General features: G+C 44.1%; 1 protein-coding gene across 1 annotated transcript in view; it reads right to left on the reverse strand.

The window, feature by feature from the left end:
• The window catches only part of PRKG2 (protein kinase cGMP-dependent 2), an 856,172-nt gene that overhangs the window by 30,957 nt on the left and 801,931 nt on the right, over positions 1 to 23,284 (reverse strand). Inside the window, exons 15-16 of the mRNA XM_085643209.1 lie at positions 4,565 to 4,728; positions 557 to 679 (exon numbers count right to left, since the gene is read on the reverse strand). Coding sequence (XP_085499335.1) covers positions 557 to 679; positions 4,565 to 4,728 — 287 coding nt within the window. The remainder of the gene's footprint in view (positions 1 to 556; positions 680 to 4,564; positions 4,729 to 23,284) is intronic.

Consider the following 23,284-nt stretch of genomic DNA (forward strand, 5'->3'; position numbering starts at 1 on the left):
AGAGATTTATTTTGCCAGATCAAAATGGCTGTTTAAAACTACAATACAGGGTGCAGTGGCAAGCCTGAGGCATGCTTTAAAAAGGCTACTACATAATGGGCATAGGCTTACTGAGTGCTGCCGTTCACTAGTAGCATTTAATTGACAGGCCCTGGGTATACAGGTAGTGCCATATACTAGGGACGTACTAATAAATCAAATATACTAATAAGGTTTAGGCCAATTTTACCATGTTTAGAAGAGAGAGCATTAGCATTTTTCCACCGGTTAGCAGAGAAAAGATGCACCAAGTCCTACAACCTAACAAAAATTAGTTAAAAAAAGGAAGGCAGAGGAAAGCAAAGAATCTGAGGTGGCCCTGTAGAGACAGCCAGGTCCAACAACACCATTTAATGTATTTATTCTTTCTGTGAGTCCCACTACAAGCATTTATCATTGGCAGGTCACAAAACCACCTCAGATATTTTAAATCCTTCTTAAAAACACCTATTCCAACACACCCCTAAACTGTATTTAGATTGTGTAGTCGACCGATTGGCATACATTAATGTCTTACCTGCAAAGACGACGAATTAGATCTTCAGGTCGCTTTGTGATTCTTTTATGAAACTCGATTTTTTCAATGCCCATGAGAATCAAATTGTAGATCGTCATTTGGTCACACCCCAGGAAAGGAGGACTGAAAAAAGAGAGATCATACATGTTTGCACAAAATTAGAGGGTTTGACCGAAAAGCTGACTATGTTGAGACAGTTGCTGGAGAAAGTGACGGGGAAGTAACAATCTGAATTGAGAATGCTGCAGCAGATGTTAGGGCATATAAACATTGCCTGTAAGGTCTTGGTCAGGGCAGGGCTTTTCCAACACAACAGCATTTACCATGATAGGGGCAACAAAACCACACCACCCAGTAGAAATAACAGAGAAATGGAAAAAGGATGTGGGTGGTACATTTTGACCATTACAATGGTGTGATATTGGGGCTCCTTGAAGACCCATTGAGGTTGATGGGTGAGATCTTTTCAGATGCATCAGGTGCTAGTGGTTTTGGTGTTCACTAGAAAGGTAATGGTGCGCTGAGAGGTGGCCAAAGGAGTGGAAGGGCAAACTGTGTACCATTGCTTTCCTAGTGTAGGGCCAGGAGTTCAGGAATAAAAAACGTGACATCTGTGATTGATAACCAAGCAGTGGTACAGGTGATTAACAGAATGATAATTAAAAATGAGCATGTCTTGAGACTGCTGAGAGATCTGGTGTTGAGGATTTGGTAATGGAACGTTTTGCTTAGAGTCCATATTACTGGATTGGACAGTGGGGTGGCTGATGCCTTATCTCGTTAAAAGTGGGCGAGGTTCAGTGGTTTAGCCACCAGATCTAACAAGAGAGGCCTGAGAGTTCTGGAGGATTTATGGGAGATTGAAATGTGAGAGCTAAGCATCTGGTGGAAAACCCATTGGTGGAATCAATGAAGCGAACATACAGAATTGGATGAACACAGTTCTTACAGTCAGGAGCATTAAGATGCAGACTAGATGGCAGGATTTGGAAGAGGGATGAAATGGCATAATTTTGTAATCAGGCAGAATGAGAAGGGTTTTTGCGCCAGTGACCATTCGTGCGAAGATAGCAGGGATCCTGTTCTCTGGGAAAATTTGGTGGGCTCATGATGGGAAAAGAATAAGATTGTGAAACTATGGAAGCTGCAAACAATAGAAGTGTTGAGGATTCTGGTAGACCAAATGTGATTCACATGTGCTTCCACAGAGGAAGTTGTGCTGTTTGGAATACTGTTCGCAGTATGTAGTGTATTGGAACTGTTGGGACCGTGAAGTGACTGGAGATAAGACTAGAGAAATGTTGCCTGAAACGAACCGGGGTTGGGCCTTCGGTTGAAGAAGAGCAAGAACAATCAGAAAGGTCAAGGGAGTGTAATATGGTTAGATAAGTCTGGAGTATGGGGGATTTGCCCAGTACAATGGCTTGGTATGTTTTGTGAGGCTGTGTGGCATGGGGGATGGGGCAGTGTTTGACATGAGGACCAGGTGAGAGCTTGTGCCATAAGGGACTGTGGGTAATAAGACCACGGATTGAAACAAGCAGGGTGAAGCGACTTGGAGTTTGGGACACATTCATTCAGGATAGGTGCAGCGAAGGAAGGAAGGATATTGCCTATGGATGAGTGACAATAGATTGAAAGCCCTATGGAGATGGAAGAGGGATTGCATGTGGGGTTATGTGAGGCAGGGAGGCAACTGAGTTTAAAGTAAACTTAACAGCTGTGCTTTTATCCAACAGGTGAGAAGGAGGTGAAAGATCGAAAATTGGAAATTTGGATATGTGGGCATTCAATTGTGCAATGGGCTGAGATCCAGGAAGTGAAACAATTCTTTGGCCAACTACTGGGCTTTGAAAGTGGTCAGGTGGTACAGGGTAGGTGGAATAAGATGGGGGTTGTCGATGTCCTCATTATGGGAACTCATCGGGAAATGGCTGCAGCCACATGCAGCGGTATTTCACCTCAGGAAAAATTACCTGGTCCAGGTTATGGGGTTGGAACTGATTAAGATAATGAAAAAAGGGCCATGGGAACTTTGCAGGATGGGCGGGACATTGTTGTGCTGGACTCAGTTGCTGCCCAAGGCAAGAGGCCAGAAGCCAGCAGTGAAAACAAGGCAAGGAAAGAAGTAAACAGGGAAATTTGGGGCCAGGGGTATTAAGGAGATCAGGCACAATGAGATAAGTTATGAATTCCCAGTGATGTTCTGGCACAATAGGGCACATGTTTCTTTGAGGGGGAACAAGTTATATTTGGAGACATGTAAGGCAAAGATGGAGGAGTGTGTCATTGAGTTGTGCCATGGAAATCAGGGGACAGAAATAACGCTTCAGAAGAGGGTTTTTCTGATGGCGGGTGGATGGGGCAAAGACGGAGTGGTGAGTAAGTGGGAAAATGGGGGTAGAGAAAGTAGGAAAGAGAGAGGAAGAAACAGATATCAATGAGGAGGGCATCGTCCAAAGGTAGACAGGCAACACAATCAAGTAAATGAAGGTGAGAGAAAGGAGAGCACAGGATTATCTTTAGCCAACATGTTGGGGGTTGTTGTTAGTGTTCTGGGGACAGGGTGGGGGGAATGTTTGTTCGGGAGCTGTTTAGGGGTTGGGGAAGCGTTAGTAATATGTTATTAGAAAGTTGTCTAACACATACTAGCAGCAGCAGTCCCTGCAGGTAAGCATGGTGGGGCGGGGCAGGGGGGATGTTGACAGACAACAGAATAGGAATTATTTATTTATTTAATTTTCCCTATTTCGTCATCTGTTGACTTCCCCCCTCCTGCCCCACCGCGCTTACCTGCACAGACTGCCACTGTATACTAGTATGTGTGGCTTAGCCAGAGGAGGTAAGGTTGCTCACCTTACTCCTAATAAAAATGGCCTTTTGCAAACACAATAGTGTAATGATTTCTTCTCGAGAGGATGTAGTCTTTAAATTGGAAAGTCCTGATGAGGGGAAGCACACACTGACAGAGGTGTGGACAACACTGTCCATGCTGTGACTTTGTGCTGAGGAGAGACACAAACTCAAGCCGTATTAATCTGCACTGACAAGCCAGTAGAAATTCCTTTAACAAGGCAGCTGGCAGAAAGTATCATTATTCAAACAAGGCAGTAAATTAATCTGTTTTATTTGGAAAACAGAGACTATGCAGAGGCTAAACAAATCATAACATGTTAATACGTGTTTAGTTTTCTTTTCAGAGTTACGACATGTGTAATTACTGTATAGGAAGTTCCTTTGATGGAGTTAGTCGGTGGGGGAAGTGTGCAGGGGACGGAGAGGGCAGGCATAATAGCAGTCTAGGAAACTCAGGGCCACAATTTCTATTTTTTCACGCAACACAGTGCAACACTCAAAGTTGCTGCGCTGTGTTAGGGTAAAGAGAGAGAGCAGGACAGCGCAGTAGCTACAAAGATATGAAGCTGCTTCTGTCATTCACTGTGCTAGTGAATTATTTGCTCCCTAGCGCCATGCACTCACCTTTGCACCAAAGTGCAAAGGTGTGTTTGTGATGTCTAGTATAGGTTTTGTACTGGAAGGATACCCTTCCAGGGCAAAATAATATGCTAAGACATAGGTAAAACAGTCCTACTTTGTGTGTGTGCCTCACAACACAGCACACATTCAAAGTTAGAAATGTTTGGTAAATAAAAAACTTTTCTCCAACTTTGCACCCGCCTCGAGGAGGCATCAAGGATGCCCCCTTGATGTGAAGTAGTGCAGAGTGCTGCTTTTCGTTACTTTACGGCTACTTTCCAGCACAAAACAAGTTTTGCACTGGAAAGTAGATACCAAACTAACAATTTGCTTCGATTTGTGTCACTTTTGGTGACTTTGACCTGGTGCAAAGTGTTGATAAATTTGTCCCCAAATACCGATCTGAACATTGCTGTTTATTTCTCGCTAAGTAGATCCCCAGTCATTTTCCTTTACCTCCAGAATGCCACAAGTTGATTTGCAAGCTATTGATGTATGGTAATGGTAAATCACCTTTCAGATGGCACTTACTTCCCTGTCAGGAGCTCATACACAAGGATTCCAAGGGACCAGAAATCTACACTGTAGTCATGTCCTTTGTTCAAAATGACTTCTGGAGCGACATACTCAGGCGTCCCACAGAACGTCCATGTTTTCTGTCCTGGAACAATCTGCTTGGCAAACCCGAAGTCCACCTGTTACAAATAAAAACCAATGTTATTTAAATTCTTTTACTGTTAAAGTTTTTATTTTCATTTGTCTGCACTTATTTTTTATTAACTTGCACATTATACATTCAGGGACTCGTTTACAACTTTTTGGTGCAGCTCATCTCACTGGTATTAGTTTACAGTTCTATTTCAGCCTTTCTTGCCCATGCTCAATTGATTAGGTAAAATGAAACTGCTTGTGTATTTAAGGTTCTCACAAGTACTCGTTAGTTACACATTACCCATTCATTGACTACATGTCCTTAGAGGTAGATGCATCTTCCATATCCCTATGAGGTCTTCACGTGCATAGTCATAGTGTGGCATACGAATTAAGGTAGTTTGCTGGTTTTACAAGGTGATTTGTGCAATCCTGTTATAATGTCTACAGATTCCCCAACCTGATCAAAGTGGTCTAGTGTCCGATGGGTCAGTAAGGGACTGGATCATCATTGCCCTTTCTATCAAGTCCTCAGCAAGCTTATTATCCTTTCTCACACTTTTCATTTGTATTTACCCCACTGTAGCCCATTTCACCATGTCTTTACTCCAGCTGTGTAAAGTTGGCAGCCTTGGGCTAAGTCAATGTATGGCTTTCACCTCTCAGCCAACACGGAATGTAATGTCGCATATTTCCTGTGAGTGCGTCCTTTTTGCTTCTTCTTACTGAACCCTATCAGGCACTGCTTCATAATGAGTTGAAAGAGCCTACCCGTTTTATGGTTTAGTGAACCAACCCGGAAGCCATGTATTGCCTGACTTTTCCATGTGACATGTATGAATCTAGCCTTTTATCCCTGACAGGCTTTGCCCCACTGCTTACTGTAAGTAATTCATCCCTTTGCGACTGCAATTTCTCCTGAGCTTTTAATTTCCTTCTTTGTCTATCTGTCCTCAAAGCCTTTTATATGTTAGTTATTAGTTTCCTGCTTTATGACAGAAATTGCAACACAATCATTGTTTGGGTAGGCTGATGACCCCCGGAAAGTAGGTAACATTTCTCAAGCCTTGCGGACTATTCGTGCATACTGCTGAAAATTGCCTTTTCCAATCCCATAATGCTCCTGTGGTTCCTCGAATGCTATAATTGTATAATACATTGGCCAGCAATTGTCAGACAACCTACCTGTGTTCACCTATCAACTGTCATGTCTTGGGCTATTTGTGCGAAGGAAGAACACTTCAGATGTGCATATCAGTTGCAAACTTGATTAGCTTTTTCGCTACTTTGTCCCACATTATACAAATTTGCTCAATCACAAAAGGCTTTCAAAATGGGATGTTTCTGCCCATCATCAGTAGGGTTTGTAACAGAACACTACCATATGTCCCTCCTAACAAGATATTCCCTAATTTCTCTACTTCATCTAGCCTTTGCACCGCCTGTTGTAGTTGGGCCACAAAGTCTGAAATGTCCAGCCCGCCTTGATCCCATTCTGCTTCACAGTACCTAACTTGACTATACTGCTTTATCTACCCACATCAGTTCCATCAAGAATTGGTGCAGTTGAGTGAATATCTTCTGTGGGACCTGCAGTACTTAGAGACATCTTGGTAAAACATCATTTTGGCCAGGGTTATCTTGCCGATTTCTGAAAGCGGGAGCGGATTTCAGAATTTAATAGAGGTCCTCAGCCCAATATTAACTCCACTCTTGTTTAATTTATGTCTTTCGGACTCCTCATGGCATATTCCTATTCCCAGGTATAAATAATCTGTGGTAGCCTAAGTGATGCCCACATCTGGTAATGCACCTCCCACCATTCCTTGGAGCCCCCTAGAGGGAACAGTATGGATTTGCTTCAGTTAATACGCAAGCCCGAAACCTCTACTTATCCTGCCAATGCCTGTAAAAGAATTGAGGTGAAGTAGGCTGGATATATAAGGTATACTAATGTGTCATCTGTGAATAATGAAAATACGTGTGTGGTAGCTCTCACTCGCACACCCCAACCTTTTAAAGCCTCTCTTAGCCTACATATGAGTGGCTTAATGGCCAGAGCAAATAACAATGAGGACAAGCGGCAGCCCTGCCTTGTCCGCCTTTCCATTTCAATCCTTTCTAAGACCATACTTCCCTTTCGGACCCTAGCCATGAGACTAGTGTATAGCAATTTGGCCTATGTTATTTAATCCTGCCCCAGCCAACAGTCTGCAACACCTCGAACATGTAGGACCGGTTAAAAATATTGAATGCTCATCAATATCTAATAGGAATAAGGTATAATCTTCCTTATCTGTTTCCAGTGTGTGGAATACATGGGAGGGCCAACGTAGGCTGCATAGTGTACTCTGTGGCATTATCCCACAATGGTCCATATGTATGAGACCCACCACCACGCTCTGTAATCTGTTTCTCGACACTTTATTGAGTATTTTCCCATCCACATTTACCATCAATAATGGGCAGCATGCTGTCAAGTCTGTGGTATCCCTGTCTGGTTTTGGAATAAGGACAATCAACACTTCCAGCATCAACACTTCCAGGGGTTCCGCTGCGAGTTTCCGTGCATTAATTTGATACAATTTGACAGGGAAACAATCGTCACCAGGAGTTTTCATGTTTTGCAGCAACTATTTACCCCTTTGGTGAGTGGTGTTGAGCATTTCTCTCAGTGATGTACCATAAGTCCCCGCAGCCCCCGCAGTGCGGGGGCCACGAGCTTAAGGGGGTCCCCTCATCAAAAGTGCTAGGTGGTGGCCAGGGATGGGTGGGGTGCTCCGTGTACTTATCAGGGGGCCCCCTCAAGTTTCACTACGCCACTAATTTCTCTGTTTGAGAGTAAAACATTTTAACGGGTGCCCCTGTATGTAATCCTTTGCTTGCTTGGGTCAACCTCTGAGGGATGTCTATATAACTCTTGCAAGTGTGTAAAAAAGGCATAATTTACACCTGCAAGTGTTAGTGTATCCCCCCAGTGTCTGTCCTTCACCATGAGTATGGAGCATGTGTTTTTTCTCTTTTAAGAAGTCACACAAATAAACTGCCCAGCTTATCACCCTCCCTGTATGATTCATGTCTGTGTGAAATAACTGTATATCAGTTTAGTCTGTCCCATGTTACTAATATTTGTTTTCATATCTGACTATTTAGAGGTACTTTCTAGGTGCAGGAGTAGGTCCTTTTCTGTTACCTGTTTCTTGTTACATAAGAGTAGTTTCCAATTACATTTTCATGTTGTATGTTACAGCTAAACACCCCTCTCCTGAGTACAAGCTGTATTGCTTCCCACTCGGTGGATCTACCACTGGTGCTACCAGTTATTTGATAAATACTGCCCAACTGTTTAAATGAGCCACTGGGAGAAAACTGCATTAGATGAAGCCTCCACTCTCAGTCTCCATGTTAGAGGTCTGTGTTTATCCCTCTGGTAAAAAGTCCCTAAGGCTAGACTCTATCATGTGCATATCCACTTTCCTGATTTTCGCCATATCATCGGCATGTCTGCCTTTGATGCAGATGGTGTATGTCCTTATCTTTGCAAGAATCTGAGAAAGTGTCAAATCATTCATATTATGACATCAATGAGATGCAGCATCAGTCTGGGACAAGTGCCTTGTCATCTCTATTTCAAGGTCAGATAAGAAAAATCATAACAACATAAATAACATAGTTAGAATTTATGTGTTTTTACCTTATTTGTCGATAATATTATGTTTAAGACTAGCATATCGCTGCACACAGGATATGTTAGACATTCTTAAGGTTTTGTCAGAAATTGTACATATTGGATAAGGCACAGTATAAAAGGCCCGTTAAGTGACCACTTGGCAAGCGAGGTCCTTTACCCCAGATTATCACGAAGGATATTGCCAGAAGATCCTGACAGCAGCTGCTAGACTACTGTGCTGCTGCAGCATCCCATCCAGCACCGGCAGCTGACACCTAGCCAAGTCCAAGTCCAAGAGGAGAGGATCTGATGCTGATATATATTTTTCTTTCAAGGACACACTCTCTTCCAGCTACTGATAATTACAGCCTCTTGCTGTAAACAGTTATGCAGTGTGTTGATTTTCCTTAAGAAACTTTAGATACAATTTATGCTACTCCATGCTCTCATAGTATAGCACATAGAAATAGGTTTTAGGGCGTTAGGTTGCCAGATGACATTTCTGTATGGGAGAAACGTTCATAAACATTGTCATCATTTCAAAATGTATTAGAGCTATTTTGATAATATTCTGTGTAGTTAAATAAGCATGTGCTAAGCAACAGGATAAGTCTGTAGAAATAAACACTTTTAAGCATAAGGAGTAATTTCTTAGTCCAGTATTTGTGTGTGATAGTGTAAAGAACAAAACTGGGTTTTCAAATTAGTACTCCATCCCTGAATCCCTGTTTAGGGAGTGTTAGTAGCCTAGTAAGCACAAACACCACATCAACTATGTATTGAGTGGGTTTAGGGCTACAATAAAATTCAATTGCTGAAACAGTGAGCTAAGTTCCCTTGTGACACCCATCAGAGTGAAAGCAAATCTTGTAGAGCCAAGCCAGAGTCATGGTTTATGCAACACCTCTACTTTTGTACATGGCCGATAGCGGCACGTGGTTAGAAAGAAACCTCGGGAGGTATGTGATTTCTGCACTTTTTTTTAACTTTGGTAGGCTTTTGCCATGAGGTAGTACAGTTTATTGTGCTGCTTCCCCTTGTCGGGTGTGAAACATGAATAGGTCTTTTCCTCAGGGTGCCGGGCACACTACATCCATTACGTCCGAAAAAGTGACGGCTTGATTATTTCTGGGGCAGATACAGAAATAATCAAGCCATCACGTTTTCGGACTCTTCCAACACCTCCATTGAAGATTCCGATTCTGGTGAAGGTACAAGTAGTGAACGACCACAGAACAGACCTCTACCTCCCACCCACCACCTTTACTACCATCGTTTTTTTAGGAGGACACCACGGACACGGCCGGGGACAACAGAGAGCAAACTACCAATACCAGTACGCAGGCGAAAGACAAACACGCCGGAAATTCTATCAATGGGGCCCACAATGATGCCACATTCCTGGACCAAACACAACACTGAAATACAACCCTTGATGTTGTGCCCAGACCCCCTAGTACCTAACCGGACAGTACCTATGACCAGTACGGATTTAGTGGAGCCTTTCATGCTACCTGCTCCTCCTTCCACAGAAAGTGACATTACTATAATCGAGCCAACTACTACACCAGAACTTGCTACTAGACAGCAGGCCTGCTCATCTACCACAACCAGGCCAAGTGCCGCACCTGAACAGTCCATTGTACAACACCCTTAACCTTCCACCTTTTCCCCCATCCCAATTTTGAATTTATCCAAACATATTTTGTCCATGGAAGAAATTGTAATCCTCAGTAAGGGCCTCTCTTTTGTCCCAGCAGATCGCAGCAACTTCTTCAAACTACAAGAAGATTTACTCCTATTTTTCAGGCGCATTCGCCTCAAATACTTTTTTGGGGATGAGGTTGACTCCAACAAAACTCACAAAAGACAATTTCACCCACCTTCTACTTTTCTCCCCCTTGCCTCTACCATGCCACCGGAAATCCTGGCTTTTGAACGGCTTGTCTTACATGAAGTGAAGGAGATACAGTCCAAATCTGAATTCGTCCCATACAAAATACCTATCGGTGAGAAACAGGCCCTTGATAACCTCAGCAACAACCCACACATAGTTATCAAACCCGCAGACAAGGGTGGTGGCATAGTGATCATGGACATAGAAAAATATGACATTGAAATATTACGTCAACTCAATAGCACTTCCCACTACCAACCTTTACCAGCAGACCCTCTTCCAGACATTCGCAAGCAAATACAGACAGTCACCACCCAAGCATTACACTTGGACATCATCTCCAAAAAAGAATACGCTTTCCTAAACAATCAACACCCACGTGCACCAGTGATGTATGTACTACCCAAAATCCACAAAGACTCCATTAACCCACAAGGACGACCCATAGTGTCCGGTTGTGGTTCCATACTGGAGCCACTCTGCAAATATATTGATTCCTTCTTAAAAGGACTTGTCCCTTTGACAGACACCTTTGTCAAAGACAGCACACACCTAATTAACATCATTGAGGACACCCCATTTGATATTGACAATGACCTAATGATAGGTCTAGACATCGAATCACCATACACCAACATACCCCACTCTGAGGGCCTCACTTTCATAAAACTACTCCTGGACACCCGTCCCAGACCCACCCGCATCCCCACTGACTTTCTCATGGATCTACTACGCATTGCACTCACAAATAACTATTTCCTGTACAAAGAAACCTTTTTTCTACAGATCAGAGGTGTTGCTATGTGGCCATGCTTTGCCCCAAATTTTGCCATTCTGTATGTTCACCATCTTGAAACCACTCTTTTCCTTACTGTTCAGAATCCTTTTCTCAACAAAATTAATCTCTGGCGTCGCTACATCGACGATATCCTTCTACTTTGGCATGGGACACATGAATACCTCCTATAATTTATGTCTTGGCTAAACAACTGCCAAAACCATCTCACATTCACCAATGATGTCAGAACAAATGATCTCCCTTTCCTCGATCTCACCCTCCACGTAGAAGAAGGTACAATAGGCACTAGCCTTTACCGCAAGCCTACAGAACGCAACACTCTCTTGATGTATTCAAGCTATCATCCTGGAGGCTTAAGAGACGGCCTACCCTACAGCCAGTTTCTCCGCATTTGAGGAAATTGTAAATGGCGTAAAGACTACTTTAGAGAAGCAGCCATTCTCTGAAAAATTGATATCCAGAGGCTATCGCAAACGCATTGTATCCTGGGCCTCTAAACGGGCATGGTATTGCCACAGGGAAGTACTTCTCTCCCCCTCACCAAAAAGAACTAAACTGCGCATTCCATTTGTTTCCAACTACAGCCCGTCAAGCAATATGGTCAGCAGAGTGATAAAGAAAAACTGGCCCATCTTACGCACTCATGCTCCCTTCAAGGATCCCCCCTTTTTTCATATAATAGGGGCAATAACCGGTCGGACAAACTCATCCATGCCATCACATGGCCTACAAAAGAAAAGAAAAACCAATCTGTGACTACCTTGTGGGGCCTCCCCCCGATCATAGGCCATTACAAATGCCACACCTGTTCAGCATACAACCTCACCCACAATACAAAGGTATTTGTAACACCAGGACAAACATACCAACGCAAAAACTTCTCCAACTGCTGCACGAACAATGTTATCTACGCTATCCAATGCCCCTGCAATCTTCTGTACATCGGACAGACAACCCAGATGGTAAAACAGCAGATTTTTTCAACACCAAAGCCGCATACGATGTAATGTTGAAACTGCACCCCTCGTGGCCCATTTCAAAGAAAAAAAACACCCCCCGAAACTGAACTAACTTGGCAAGTGATCGACCGTCCAGTACTCTCACTCTGCGGTGGTAACTTGCAACTCCTGCTGAATAAGTGCGAATGCAGATGGATTGCACGCTGTGACTCTGTCAACCGGTGATTGAATACCTTGGATGAGTGGAACACAGTCACCACTACATCATGACCTCTCCCATTGTTCTTCTCTGCCCCTGCTGACTTTTGCTTTACACAACACATGATGTAACTCCTTAAGTTTACCCTGACTGCAATCTAACAACGCCCCGAACCTTAACCGGTACTCCTTTTTCTTATACTATCGTACATTAGCTACTAAATCATAGGTACATGCTGTTTATTTTTTTTTCCTGTCTCTCCCACCTGTGCAAATAAAATGACCTCTTTCACTTAATTATTAATGTTACCATTTCATTAACATTATGTGCATACTGTATAAAGAATTTTTTCTGACCGTGTTTCCAATGCTTTACCATATTGGCTATTGCTATATTCGCCCTTCTTTAGACAACTGTTTAAATTGTTAAAATTTAAAAATAATGGTCAAAATAAGTGTCTGCCTACAGCCTTGAACCCTTCACATTCGGTGTCTTTCTGACGCTATAGCGTCCCTTTTCCTTCTCTACAGCGTCCCCCTGGGGCACCCTGCCTCACTTAGCAGGTTACAGGCCCAGCTTTTCTTTTCACACGTGACCTCGGTCACATGTCTTCCCCGCAGGCACTTATCGCCGATTCCCTACTAGCTCCCCAAACCATCGGACGCTTCATTCGCCCGCTACTCTTCTCCAGATTGATTCTACCAGACTGAACTGTAAATTACGGACCGACGCGCTCTGCCGCCGGAACGAGCCCGAGCCTTTGGCTCGCAGGTATGCACCGGTTTCGCTGGGCACTCACGCTACTAATTCACTGCCGACCTAGGGTCCCTCCCCTAACCCCTCTTCCTTTCCTTCTCCTGACAGCACACATTGAAATCTCTTCTCTCGGAACTTGGACCTTTTTTTTGTTAAACGCAATTTTCTTCAAAAAAAGAGTACTCTTTTTTTGAAGAAAATTGCGTTTAACAATTTTTATTGTTGTTGGAACTTGATTTTGTTATATGTGGTATATTTGTGTTTATTTCCTTAAATACCTAGGTTTTGTTCTTGCCCCCCATTATCCTTGGTCCGCCCTGATGAAGGTGGGATCCCCTAGTGGGTCCGATACCGAAACGCGCGTTGGCGCTTGATTTGGCGAACTCCTTCTTCCTTGAATACCATCTGGCTTTCGTTGGAAGATACACCAACGACCATATCCACCTAAATACCGAAGGATAATCCAGTTCATTTGTGATGTGTATTGATGAATGTGATTTAGATTGAATGAGTAAATGTATGAATCTGAGTGTTTGTTTACGGGGCTTTGAACTTTGGTTTTTATGTTTTTTACGATTGAATATATATACACTGATGTTCTCCAAATGTATGTTTAATTCTTAAACATTTATATATTAGATAAAGAATGTTTTTGTACTAACTAAAATGAATCACTGAATCAAAAAATATATAAAAAAATAAATAAAAAAGATATCCTCATTGGGTGTTTGATGTATATTCTTCTGTTTTTCTTCTTCCAGTTTTGTTTTGCTTTATAATAGGGACCTATTTATTAGGCCCAAAAACATATATCTCCTGAACCGGTTTCGGTTTTCTTTTCAAGTTGATTGTCTCTTACCCCGCCTAAACCGGTTCTCTATTGTGCATTTGGGGTCCCCCTTTCGCAAATGACCTTCCTAACAACCGCCATTTTCATAATTGAATTACCGATCCTCATGCCGATTCGTTTTCCAAATTGGGTAACTATTGTTTATCAGTCTTCTCACCACTGCAGGGAGTCATTCACTCATGCCATGTTGTCCCATTAATCCGGCTTTTCCCCTTTACCCCCCCCCCCCTTTTTCTTCTAAATCTCCAGGGCACATTACCACGCACTGATTAGACACCGCGCTTCTTCTCTCTCCCCCCAAATAAAAACCGTTGACTTCGTGCTTAATTGGACTTCTTGATCTACTTTGCATAACACTCAGGTAATTGTTCACAGCCTGATTCTGTCTTTTTTTCATCTTCGGGCCCTTTCGATGCCTCTGACCTCACTTCTCCCCTTCCCCTTTACAGCGCTCCTTATAAATTGTGACCATTGTCCTGATGATGGCCTGGAATCAATCAGGCTGAAACGTCGTCGACCCTCCCCAGCAAAGAACTTTGCCATTGCTGTGGTCAATATATTTCTGGTTTAGAAACTACACTGTATATAATGTTTTGTTTCCTTTGACCACATTGTTACCTTATCATTTGTCGCCGTTCACGCTGTTCTTCACCCTTGTGTCACTGCGCCGTTCACTACCACTAGCACGCCCAGTGCTCATTTGAGTGTTATGGTCACTTGTACCTTGACTTGTACTGTAGTGCTGTAATAACTACTTACAATATAATTCTTCTCCCTTTTTGCTTGTGGTCTCCCTTTTCTTGCCCCTCCCTATGTGATTTATATCACTAATTCTGAAATTGCCATGTCACAAAGACACTCAGGCTCATCAGTCAGTCAGATATATCCTCGATTCCAACCAGCCGGGTGCAGCTCTGACCATGGAGCGCATACTGACCCTAAGCCTTCACCTACTCTCCTGGGGCAAAGGGAGTCCCACCGGATGCGTCATTCAGGCCTCAATCCTGACCATTGGGCCAATGCCCCCACTCCACCTGCAGGTCTGTGGCTGATTCAGTTTATCATGGCTGCAATGTTGGCCCATCGCCTAAGCCGCACGAGGCTCCAGCTCTAATTGCAACATATCACATGGGCCATGATCTGTCTCACTGCACCCGGAAGCCCTGACACTGGTGATTATGCCTGCACACCATGGAGGGTGCCTCTACTCCAAGCACCGCTTTGGTCAACTCATATATGGATTTTCTTTAACTGTATGTATGCAGATGGTTTAGGGCTTCCATGAAACATGCAGGATAAGGTTGAGTAGCTTGAGCCATTGCCAAAAGTGTCTATCCAGCAATGTGGTCAGGTCACCCCCTGAATTTGTACTGTTAATGATACGGTTTGAGTTCTTTCAAGCTTTAATACCTGCACTAGTTTTCCTAATATATTTCAGTGTTTATTTCAGGTCCCACCTGCTTCCCACTGCATTGATTTCCATGTCTGCATGCACTCGTTGGGTCCTGGTAGCACAGAAGACATTGAGGGCTCTGGAGCTGGATGCGTGTCCTCTGGTAAGTAGTGTAGACCATGGTCTTATATCTAACCCCCCATGGTCTTATATCTAACCCCTTCATTTTCTCAAACAGTCAGGCAGATAAATCTCAATCATGCTATAATTTAATTGGAACCGCATGAATTGATTCAAGCAGTGAGGATTCAAGTTAAGCTACAGAACCCCCATTCCTTGCTGACATTACATTTACCATATCTGGTGGTTTTCAGGACACACACAGCCAGGACACCATCAGATGAAGGCAGAAAAGTGAGAAAAAAAAAAACTAGGCAGCAGGCCTTTCTAGCTATGCACCCAGGATTTGGAATGACACCCTCATATTCATTAGGACTGCCATACCCTTCTTCATGTTGAAGACACGCCTATTTAAAGAATATCACATTATTATTATTATTATTATATTTGGGTTTGTAAAGCGCACAGATACCCAGGGGTTTCCCGGCGCTGACAGAGGAAAAGAAGCAGGGAGACAAAAGATGGGAGAAGGTTAAGCAGAGAAAAGCCAAGTTTTCAGGCCTTTCCTGAATTTCAGGTAGCAAGTTTCAAAGCGCAAAGGAATGGGGAGTGTGTTCCAGAGTGATGGCGCCAGATAGGAGAAGGAGCGACCACCAACTCTGGTGCGTTTGAAACGGGGCACGGAGAAGGTGCCAAGAGAGGAGGATCTGAGGGTGCGCACTGGACAGTACGGTTGAACCAAAATGGAAAGGTAGGGGGGGAGTTGCCTGTTTTAATCCGGTGCATATAGCAGAGGGCTTTGAATTTTGCTCTTGATTCGATGCGCAGCCAGTGAAGGCTGCGCAAGGAAACGGTGGCAGAGGCAGTTCTGGGCAGGTTGCAGAGCAGGCGAGCTGCCATGTTTTGCACCACCTGTAGTTTACGTGTTACCTCCTTGCTAGCCCCAAGGAGGAGCACGTTACCGTAGTCTAACCTGGAGGTTACTAAAGCCTGGACCACAGTTCTTTGGGTGTCTGGCGGAAGCATCCATGCTATTTTTCTCAGCCACCGCATGATATTAGTACAGGTGGCTGAGACTTTCAAAACATGCTGCTTCATGGACAGTTGGTTGTCAAATGTAACTCCCAGGTTGCGAGCCTTGGTGGATGGAACCGGCAGGGGACCCATTTGCTGAGGCCAATGCTTAGGGCCCCAGAGAGAGGTGTCAGGACCGAATAGAAGAAGTTCGGTTTTGTCGCCGTTCAGTTTTAGTTTATTGGTCTGCATCCAGTTGGCAATATTAATGAGCCCAGATCGGAGAGATGAAATGGGGGCGTGTTTATTAGAAGAGAGAGAAAAAATTATTTGGGTGTCGTCCGCGTATGAAAATATAGAGAGACCAGATTGTTCTGCCAGAGAGGCGAGAGGACTGACATAAATATTGAAGAAAAGGGGGCTCAAGATAGAGCCCTGGGGTACACCGTGTGGGGACGGGAGGGCAGTGGAGGCAGAAGTGGAGGAAAAGACCTGAAAAGTGCGTGCGGACAGAAAACTGGCGATCCAGGCTAGAGCAGTGCCATGGATACCAGCGGCCTTTAGGGTGGAGAGGAGGATGTCATGGGAGACGGTGTCGAAAGCAGCGCTTAAGTCCAACAGGATAAGCGCCACCGTCTCCCCTCTGTCCACCTGCTGTCTGATAGCCTCTGTGACACCTAAGAGGGTGGATTCGGTGGAGAATCCAGCCCTGAAGCCAGACTGGGATGGGTGTAGGAATTTCGTGTCCTCAATGTGAGAGGAGAGGCAGAGGTTGATGTGTTTTTCTAATACCTTGGACAGGCAAGGGAGTAGAGATATGGGTCGGAAATTAGAAGGGTTGTTGGGATCGGCATTAGTTTTTTTGAGAAGGGGAACCACCATGGCGTGTTTCCGAACTGCAGGAACGGTGGCTTCCGACAGAGATGCGTTCAGGAGGGCTAGGATGGGTAAAAGAGCGGGAGTGTCAAGGGTGCTTAAAATTTGAGGGGGCATGGCATCAAGTGGGGAGCCAGATTTGATTTTAGCCATGAGTTTAAAGAAAAGTTCTAAAGAGATCGGATCCCATTTGTAAATGGAAGTGTGAGGGGCAAGGGTAGTAGTATCCTGGGGGAAGGTGGTGTCAGGATCTGTACTGGGGGGGTTGTCCAATGCTCGTGGGGAGACATCAAAACCGGCATAGATGCGGTCTATTTTCTCCGTGAAAAATTCAGCAAGTGTATTGCATTGGACTGTGTCCAAACAGGGGGCTTTTGGCGAGTTTGATTGTCCAGAAAGTTCTTGGACTGCTCTAAAAAGAGCTTTTGGGCGGTTTTGGGCTGATAGAATAGAGGTGTTTACATAGTTTGCCCTGGCAGATTTGCACAGGGAGTGGTAGTATCGAAGTTCCGTTTTATAAATTTCTTTATCATTGGGGGAATACTCAGATCTCCATATGCGTTCAAGTTTCTTGCACTTGGATTTGGCGCATTTGAGTTGGTCATTAAACCAGGGGGCAGGGGGGTGGGTAAAGTTTTGTTTTCCATTTCGGGCCGGGAGACAGATGTCAATGGCTGAAGAAAGCCATGTGTTAATTAAACTTTCATCTTTGGTAGTGATATTGTTGGGTAGAGAGGGTAGGGTTGTGACAAGCTGGCGATTCAGTTGTGGCAGATTGAGTTTTTTCCACTTTCTATTCGGTCTGAGGGTCTGAATGTGAACTGGTGGACCGACAATAGCACTAGTCAAGATGTTAAATTCGACAATGTAGTGGTCGGACCAGGTAATAGGTTTGGAAGGGAGGCAGGTGATGACGTCAAGGTTCGAAAAGATGGGGTCAAGTAGATTACCTGCCTTGTGTGTAGGGCCAGTGTTGTGAAGATGTAGATTAAGAGCGGCCAAATCTTGAAGAAGGTGTGTACAGATAGGGCAGAGTGTGTTATTAAAGTGAATATTAAGATCGCCAAGGAGAAGAAAGTTCGAGGTTTGCATCAATAGAGGAGCTATATTTTCCGATAGAGAAGAGGCCCATGTGCCAGCAGCGCCCGGAGGACGATAGAGTAAAACGCCCGACAGGGTGTAGTTAGGATTCAATAATAGTTTGAAGCAACCAGCTTCGCAGTTGGGTATGGCTAAATCTTCCCACTTACATGAGTAAGTCCGTTTGTATATAATGGCAATGCCACCTCCCTCCTTGCCCGGTCTGTTACGGCTCACATAGGTGTAGTTGTTAGGGAGAGCTGTGGCAATGTCAGGTCCCGTGCAGTCGTTCAGCCAGGTTTCTGTCAAGAACAGGGCCCCCGGACTGTCGGAAACCAAAAGATCAAAAATGTCCCTCTTATGCTTAGGCAGGGACCTGCAATTCAAGCTCAGAAAAGTAAAATCGGTGGAATGATGTGTGGGGGAGGGGATGACTTGACATGGGGAGGGCTTCCAAAACGTAGAACTGGATATATGGGTAAGTGAGGGTACTGAGATTAGAGTCAGGGAGCAAACCTGGCAGGATGTAGGGGCGTCCATAGCCCGTAGACAGGGGCAAGTGTTGTTTATTGGGGGAAGAAGAGATCGCAAGGCATGGCTAGAGTAATAAAGCCTGGGGTTAGTGGGGTGCGGAGCAGGGGGGGTGGCCCCTGGTCCCGTCTGGTCGCGGACGGGCGCAGACGGGCTTAACTTAGGCGCAACTTCGGCGCGAAGTCGGCGCCCCCGCTGCGCCCGTCCGCTGCGCCTCCGCCACTCCCCCATATTAAATAGTCCGCTGTAGAGGGTGGCTAGTCCAATCACCTTCCCCGTAGCGCTGAGGGCGGAAGTGCCGCTTCCAGGGACTCGCCGCTCTAGCGGCACAAGCCGAGGCGGATCGAGTCCGAGCGGGATGAAGAACACAGACAAGTAATCTCTTAATCAGATTTTCAGTAAAAACACAGTATGCAATTTTAAAATATCAGCTTTAAAATGTCAGCTTCCTAGGAGCGAAGTAGCGTGGCAGCCTGCGCTGCTTCTTAATTTCTAGATCAGCACAGTACAGTAACAGGAGCAGCTCCTCAGCGTCCCTCTTCCCTGGGTCAATGATTCATGCAGATTTATTTTTAACCTACTGTAGATGTACAACAGACTACTCAGGAGTTTCCAAAATTGCCTGACCTCAGGTAAGGAGTGAGACACAGCAATGGAGCTGCCACAGTCTAGAAGTGTCAGGCAAAACAGCCACTCTAGTCTTTTTTGAGAACTATTTCTTAAATTGTGAGTTATGAAACCTCTTGGGAGTTGGGCTTACTAGGGTAATACCTGAAGTGGGTGTAGAAGGGGCATTAGCTGGCTTCATTTCAGTGTGGACTAGCATCTGAATGAGGTAGTTGACTGTAGCGGTAGATGGCTGGAGGAGACTGTGACTGCCTTCCATCATCAAGTACACAGAGCAGAGCGCAACCATACACTATGAACCTTTGGGACCCAAACAGTTAAGACTATGTTCAACAATATTTAACGTAACATAATAACACAACATAACATAGCATTGTGTCTGGCAGCCATTGCTGCTGATAATCTGCCCAGCACAGGTTTCTAAGTGAAATTTGCCCTTAGTAGCTCCATAGGGATACTATCCTGTATAGTGGGAATAAGCTCATCTCAATTAGTGATGGGTGAGAAGGAGAGAGAGGGATGAGTTGCTGGGAGGCAGGCGGTTTGAAGGAAGACTACATTAGTGATAAACAGGCCTGCAGCAGATGTGCAGGAGGACAATAAATGTCTTGGCAAAAAGCGAATAGGGAGAGTAGACTAAAAACATTTGGTATGTTGAGTAAATAACATGTATATTCTATACATTCTAATAATATTATTTAATGCTGATTTATTTTTTATTAAGGCGATGATTCTAATACATAGGATTCCAGATCGCATTGCAATAGGAAAGACAGGGCTGAAGGATTAGGCAGGCAATAGCCAAGTCTTCACTGACTTTCTAAACTCCCAGTGGTTCTGAATGCTCCGGATGCCTTCTGTGATAGCATCTCTTTTGTAAAAACATTTTCTGTTGAGAACTTAAGGTCTCCCATTTGTTGATTATGCAGAGTTGTGTGCAGGTGTTCTGTATAATTTAATTTTATGAGGCTGTGGGCTGAGACATTGGCTCAGTCAGTGATGTTTGTGGGAGGTATGCTTTTGGGTGCCACATTCATTGGAATTCTAGTGGAGAACTTAATTCTGAATTACCTGGGATGCTGTGCAACTGTGGCATGGGCTTTAGACAAAACACAAATGTGTATCTTGTCAGGTAGATTTGTGCCTTCGTCCCTCATGTGCTACTGCACGCTTCCCTATTTTAAATGGTTTCGATTATTCCATGTAATGACAGTTAATGTACACACATTGTATGGAACAATGTGGTATTTGTGCTTGATGACTGTTACTAGCTGCCTTCACTGCTGGTAGTTTAGGTTCGATAATACCACTGATTTTAGCAAACATGGAAACAGTATTAGAACATTGGAATGTTGAGCGCTCCATTGAAGGCAATGGAGTGCTCCTGGCTTCTAATGGCTGGCAGAAGCCCGGTTGAGCAACATTTTGAATGCTTTTTTCATTTCACAGCTGTTGCTGTGAACAAAGGCTTCTGCCGGCCATTAGAGGCCCACTACATTTTTAAAGGCCCTGGCTGGAGAGGGCCTTTAATGGCTGCTAGATCTCGCTAAGGAGGGCTCTAAGGCTATATTGGTAACTTGACTACCAGGTGTCCTCTTGAATCAATGCAACTGGTAAAGCGCAACGGTTACCTTTGCCGGAGTCCTGGCACAGAAAACCCATCAAATAGACTATAAAGGGTAACAACTCAGTAATGCCAGAGCTAGATCTTTACAGAGAAAAGAGACTTGATTTTAGTAGCTTTCTGAATTTCAGGTATGGCACAGTAAGGCGCAAGGATAGTGGTAATGAGTTTCAGATTGTAGTAGTGAGATAACTGAACGTTTGCCCCCAATCCCTTTCGCAGTGGATTGTCAGCAGTGATGAAATTGACTGAAGTTGACTGTAGGGAGCAAGGAAACATACCATTTAAACTTTTGTTGAAGACAAGAGGAGTCTGTGTTGGATAAAGATAGCTGATATAGTCAGAGAGCTTGGAAAAGATGTTGCAAATAACCAACCAGTGAAGTTTTTTAAGTCGCTGAGATATATGGCAGAATTTACTAAACCCCAATGCCAAATGAGCTGCTGGAGGATCTTTCCCGAACTTTATAATAAACCAAACCAGGTAGAAACTATTTTTGAAATGTGTTGATGAAAAGGCAAAGAAGTATCAAACCTAACTCCTAGGTTCCAGGCAGAAGAAACGTTTGACGGGGCAGGTCTGCCGGCCACCATCCATGGCTCCAGATTGCCGGATTTCCAAAAAGGAATATTTCTGTTTTTGATGAGTTCAGCTTGTCTTTGAATTAAACCATCCTGCAATATCTGCCAGTCAGACTATAAAATTAAGCTGCAGCAGAGGGAGGTCGCAGTCCAGCTTTAAAATAAATTGGGAATCATCAGAGTAAGAATAAATAAAAAAAAACGTAGGAACGTACAATCTTTGCCTGAGGAGTGATGTTTAGATGGAATAATTTAGGGCTGAGCAACGAGGCTTGAGGTCCACTAAATGTGTTGACATTCTGAATGAAAAGGTTACATATAAACTGCTTGATTTCGGTCTGATAAAACGATGAGACAAGTATGACTGTCTTCTCCTCACACTGTGACCGGCAGGCTGCATTCTGCACTGTAAACAGAACAAAAAAACACACTACACAAGGTGCTGTAAGCCCAATCACTGAGTCACTGGTCACACATACAGTTCTGCTGCAGTGCTCTTATATTACAAAAGAAATGTTCAGTAAGTAGGCAGTTGGCTGGTGGTCTGCTGAAGCCAACCTATTGTGTACAGTACACAGAGAGTTGAATTTGGGAAAACCCCTCGGCCATTGGTTGCTTTGAGCCGGGCCCTCTTCAGACACTGCTTTAAAATGCTGTCAATCACATCTTGGATAATCCCAGAGGAGTATTTCCTGGCTGTTCAATGCATTCTTTTGTATCCTTGGGAGTGCTTACACTGCAGTGTATGAGGTGTGTTTCTTCACTGGCAGTAGCAGCTGCAATGCACTACTTCGTGGCTGGCAAAGCAATCTTTGTAAAAAGGCTTCACCCTCTAAAAAGAAACATCCCTTTGATGCGAAACACTTATCTTACACATATTTCTATGCAAATGCAAAGCGTGAAAATTATGATTAAAAATCCTGTGCGTGACAGCCGAGTTCATAAAACTATATAATGTTCACATAAATATTTGCCTATGCTTTGCATTGTTTGGTCTAAGCAAACAGGTTGTTAGTTACAATGTCCGTCTTTGGATCCTTATAAACCCCTTCCTTGCATGGTGTAAGCAATGGTCACTCAAGGGCTACATATTTCCTGTTATCTCCATTGAAATGCAGAAAGAGCCTTTCCACTGTTTTGAAACTATTACGCGGTGTAATTGAATCCCATCAGGCAGCTCATGATGGAGATTTAGGCCACACGGAAAGGCTGTTGGAAAACGACATCGTAATCCCGAGTGCGGAAATGCTGTACGATGCGGTTCCGACCACCACAAATAATCCGCAAGTCGCTCAGGACCAATTTGGAATGACCATGCAGTTTACATTCCGACCGGGAACATCGTAATCAGGCGGTCAGAATGTAAACTGACCGAGACGGTCAGAAGGGCTCCAATGCGTTCGAGGAGATTCCGAATGTCGGGAGGAGGCTTTGTACCCAACATCATAATCAGCCCCTAAGTTTATTGCTTCCTCCGACTTTTACTATTGGTCAGTTCAATTTATAAACCCACTATTTCTATCCTCAAAGAAAGCCACTAAAGAAACGAAAGGTTATCACTGCCTACAACACACAAGACGCATAGTACATCAATGGCCTTCCACCACCATGCATCCATTTTGAA

This window comes from Triturus cristatus, chromosome 2_2, assembly GCF_964204655.1.
Source record: "Triturus cristatus chromosome 2_2, aTriCri1.1, whole genome shotgun sequence".
Lineage (NCBI taxonomy): Eukaryota > Metazoa > Chordata > Amphibia > Caudata > Salamandridae > Triturus > Triturus cristatus.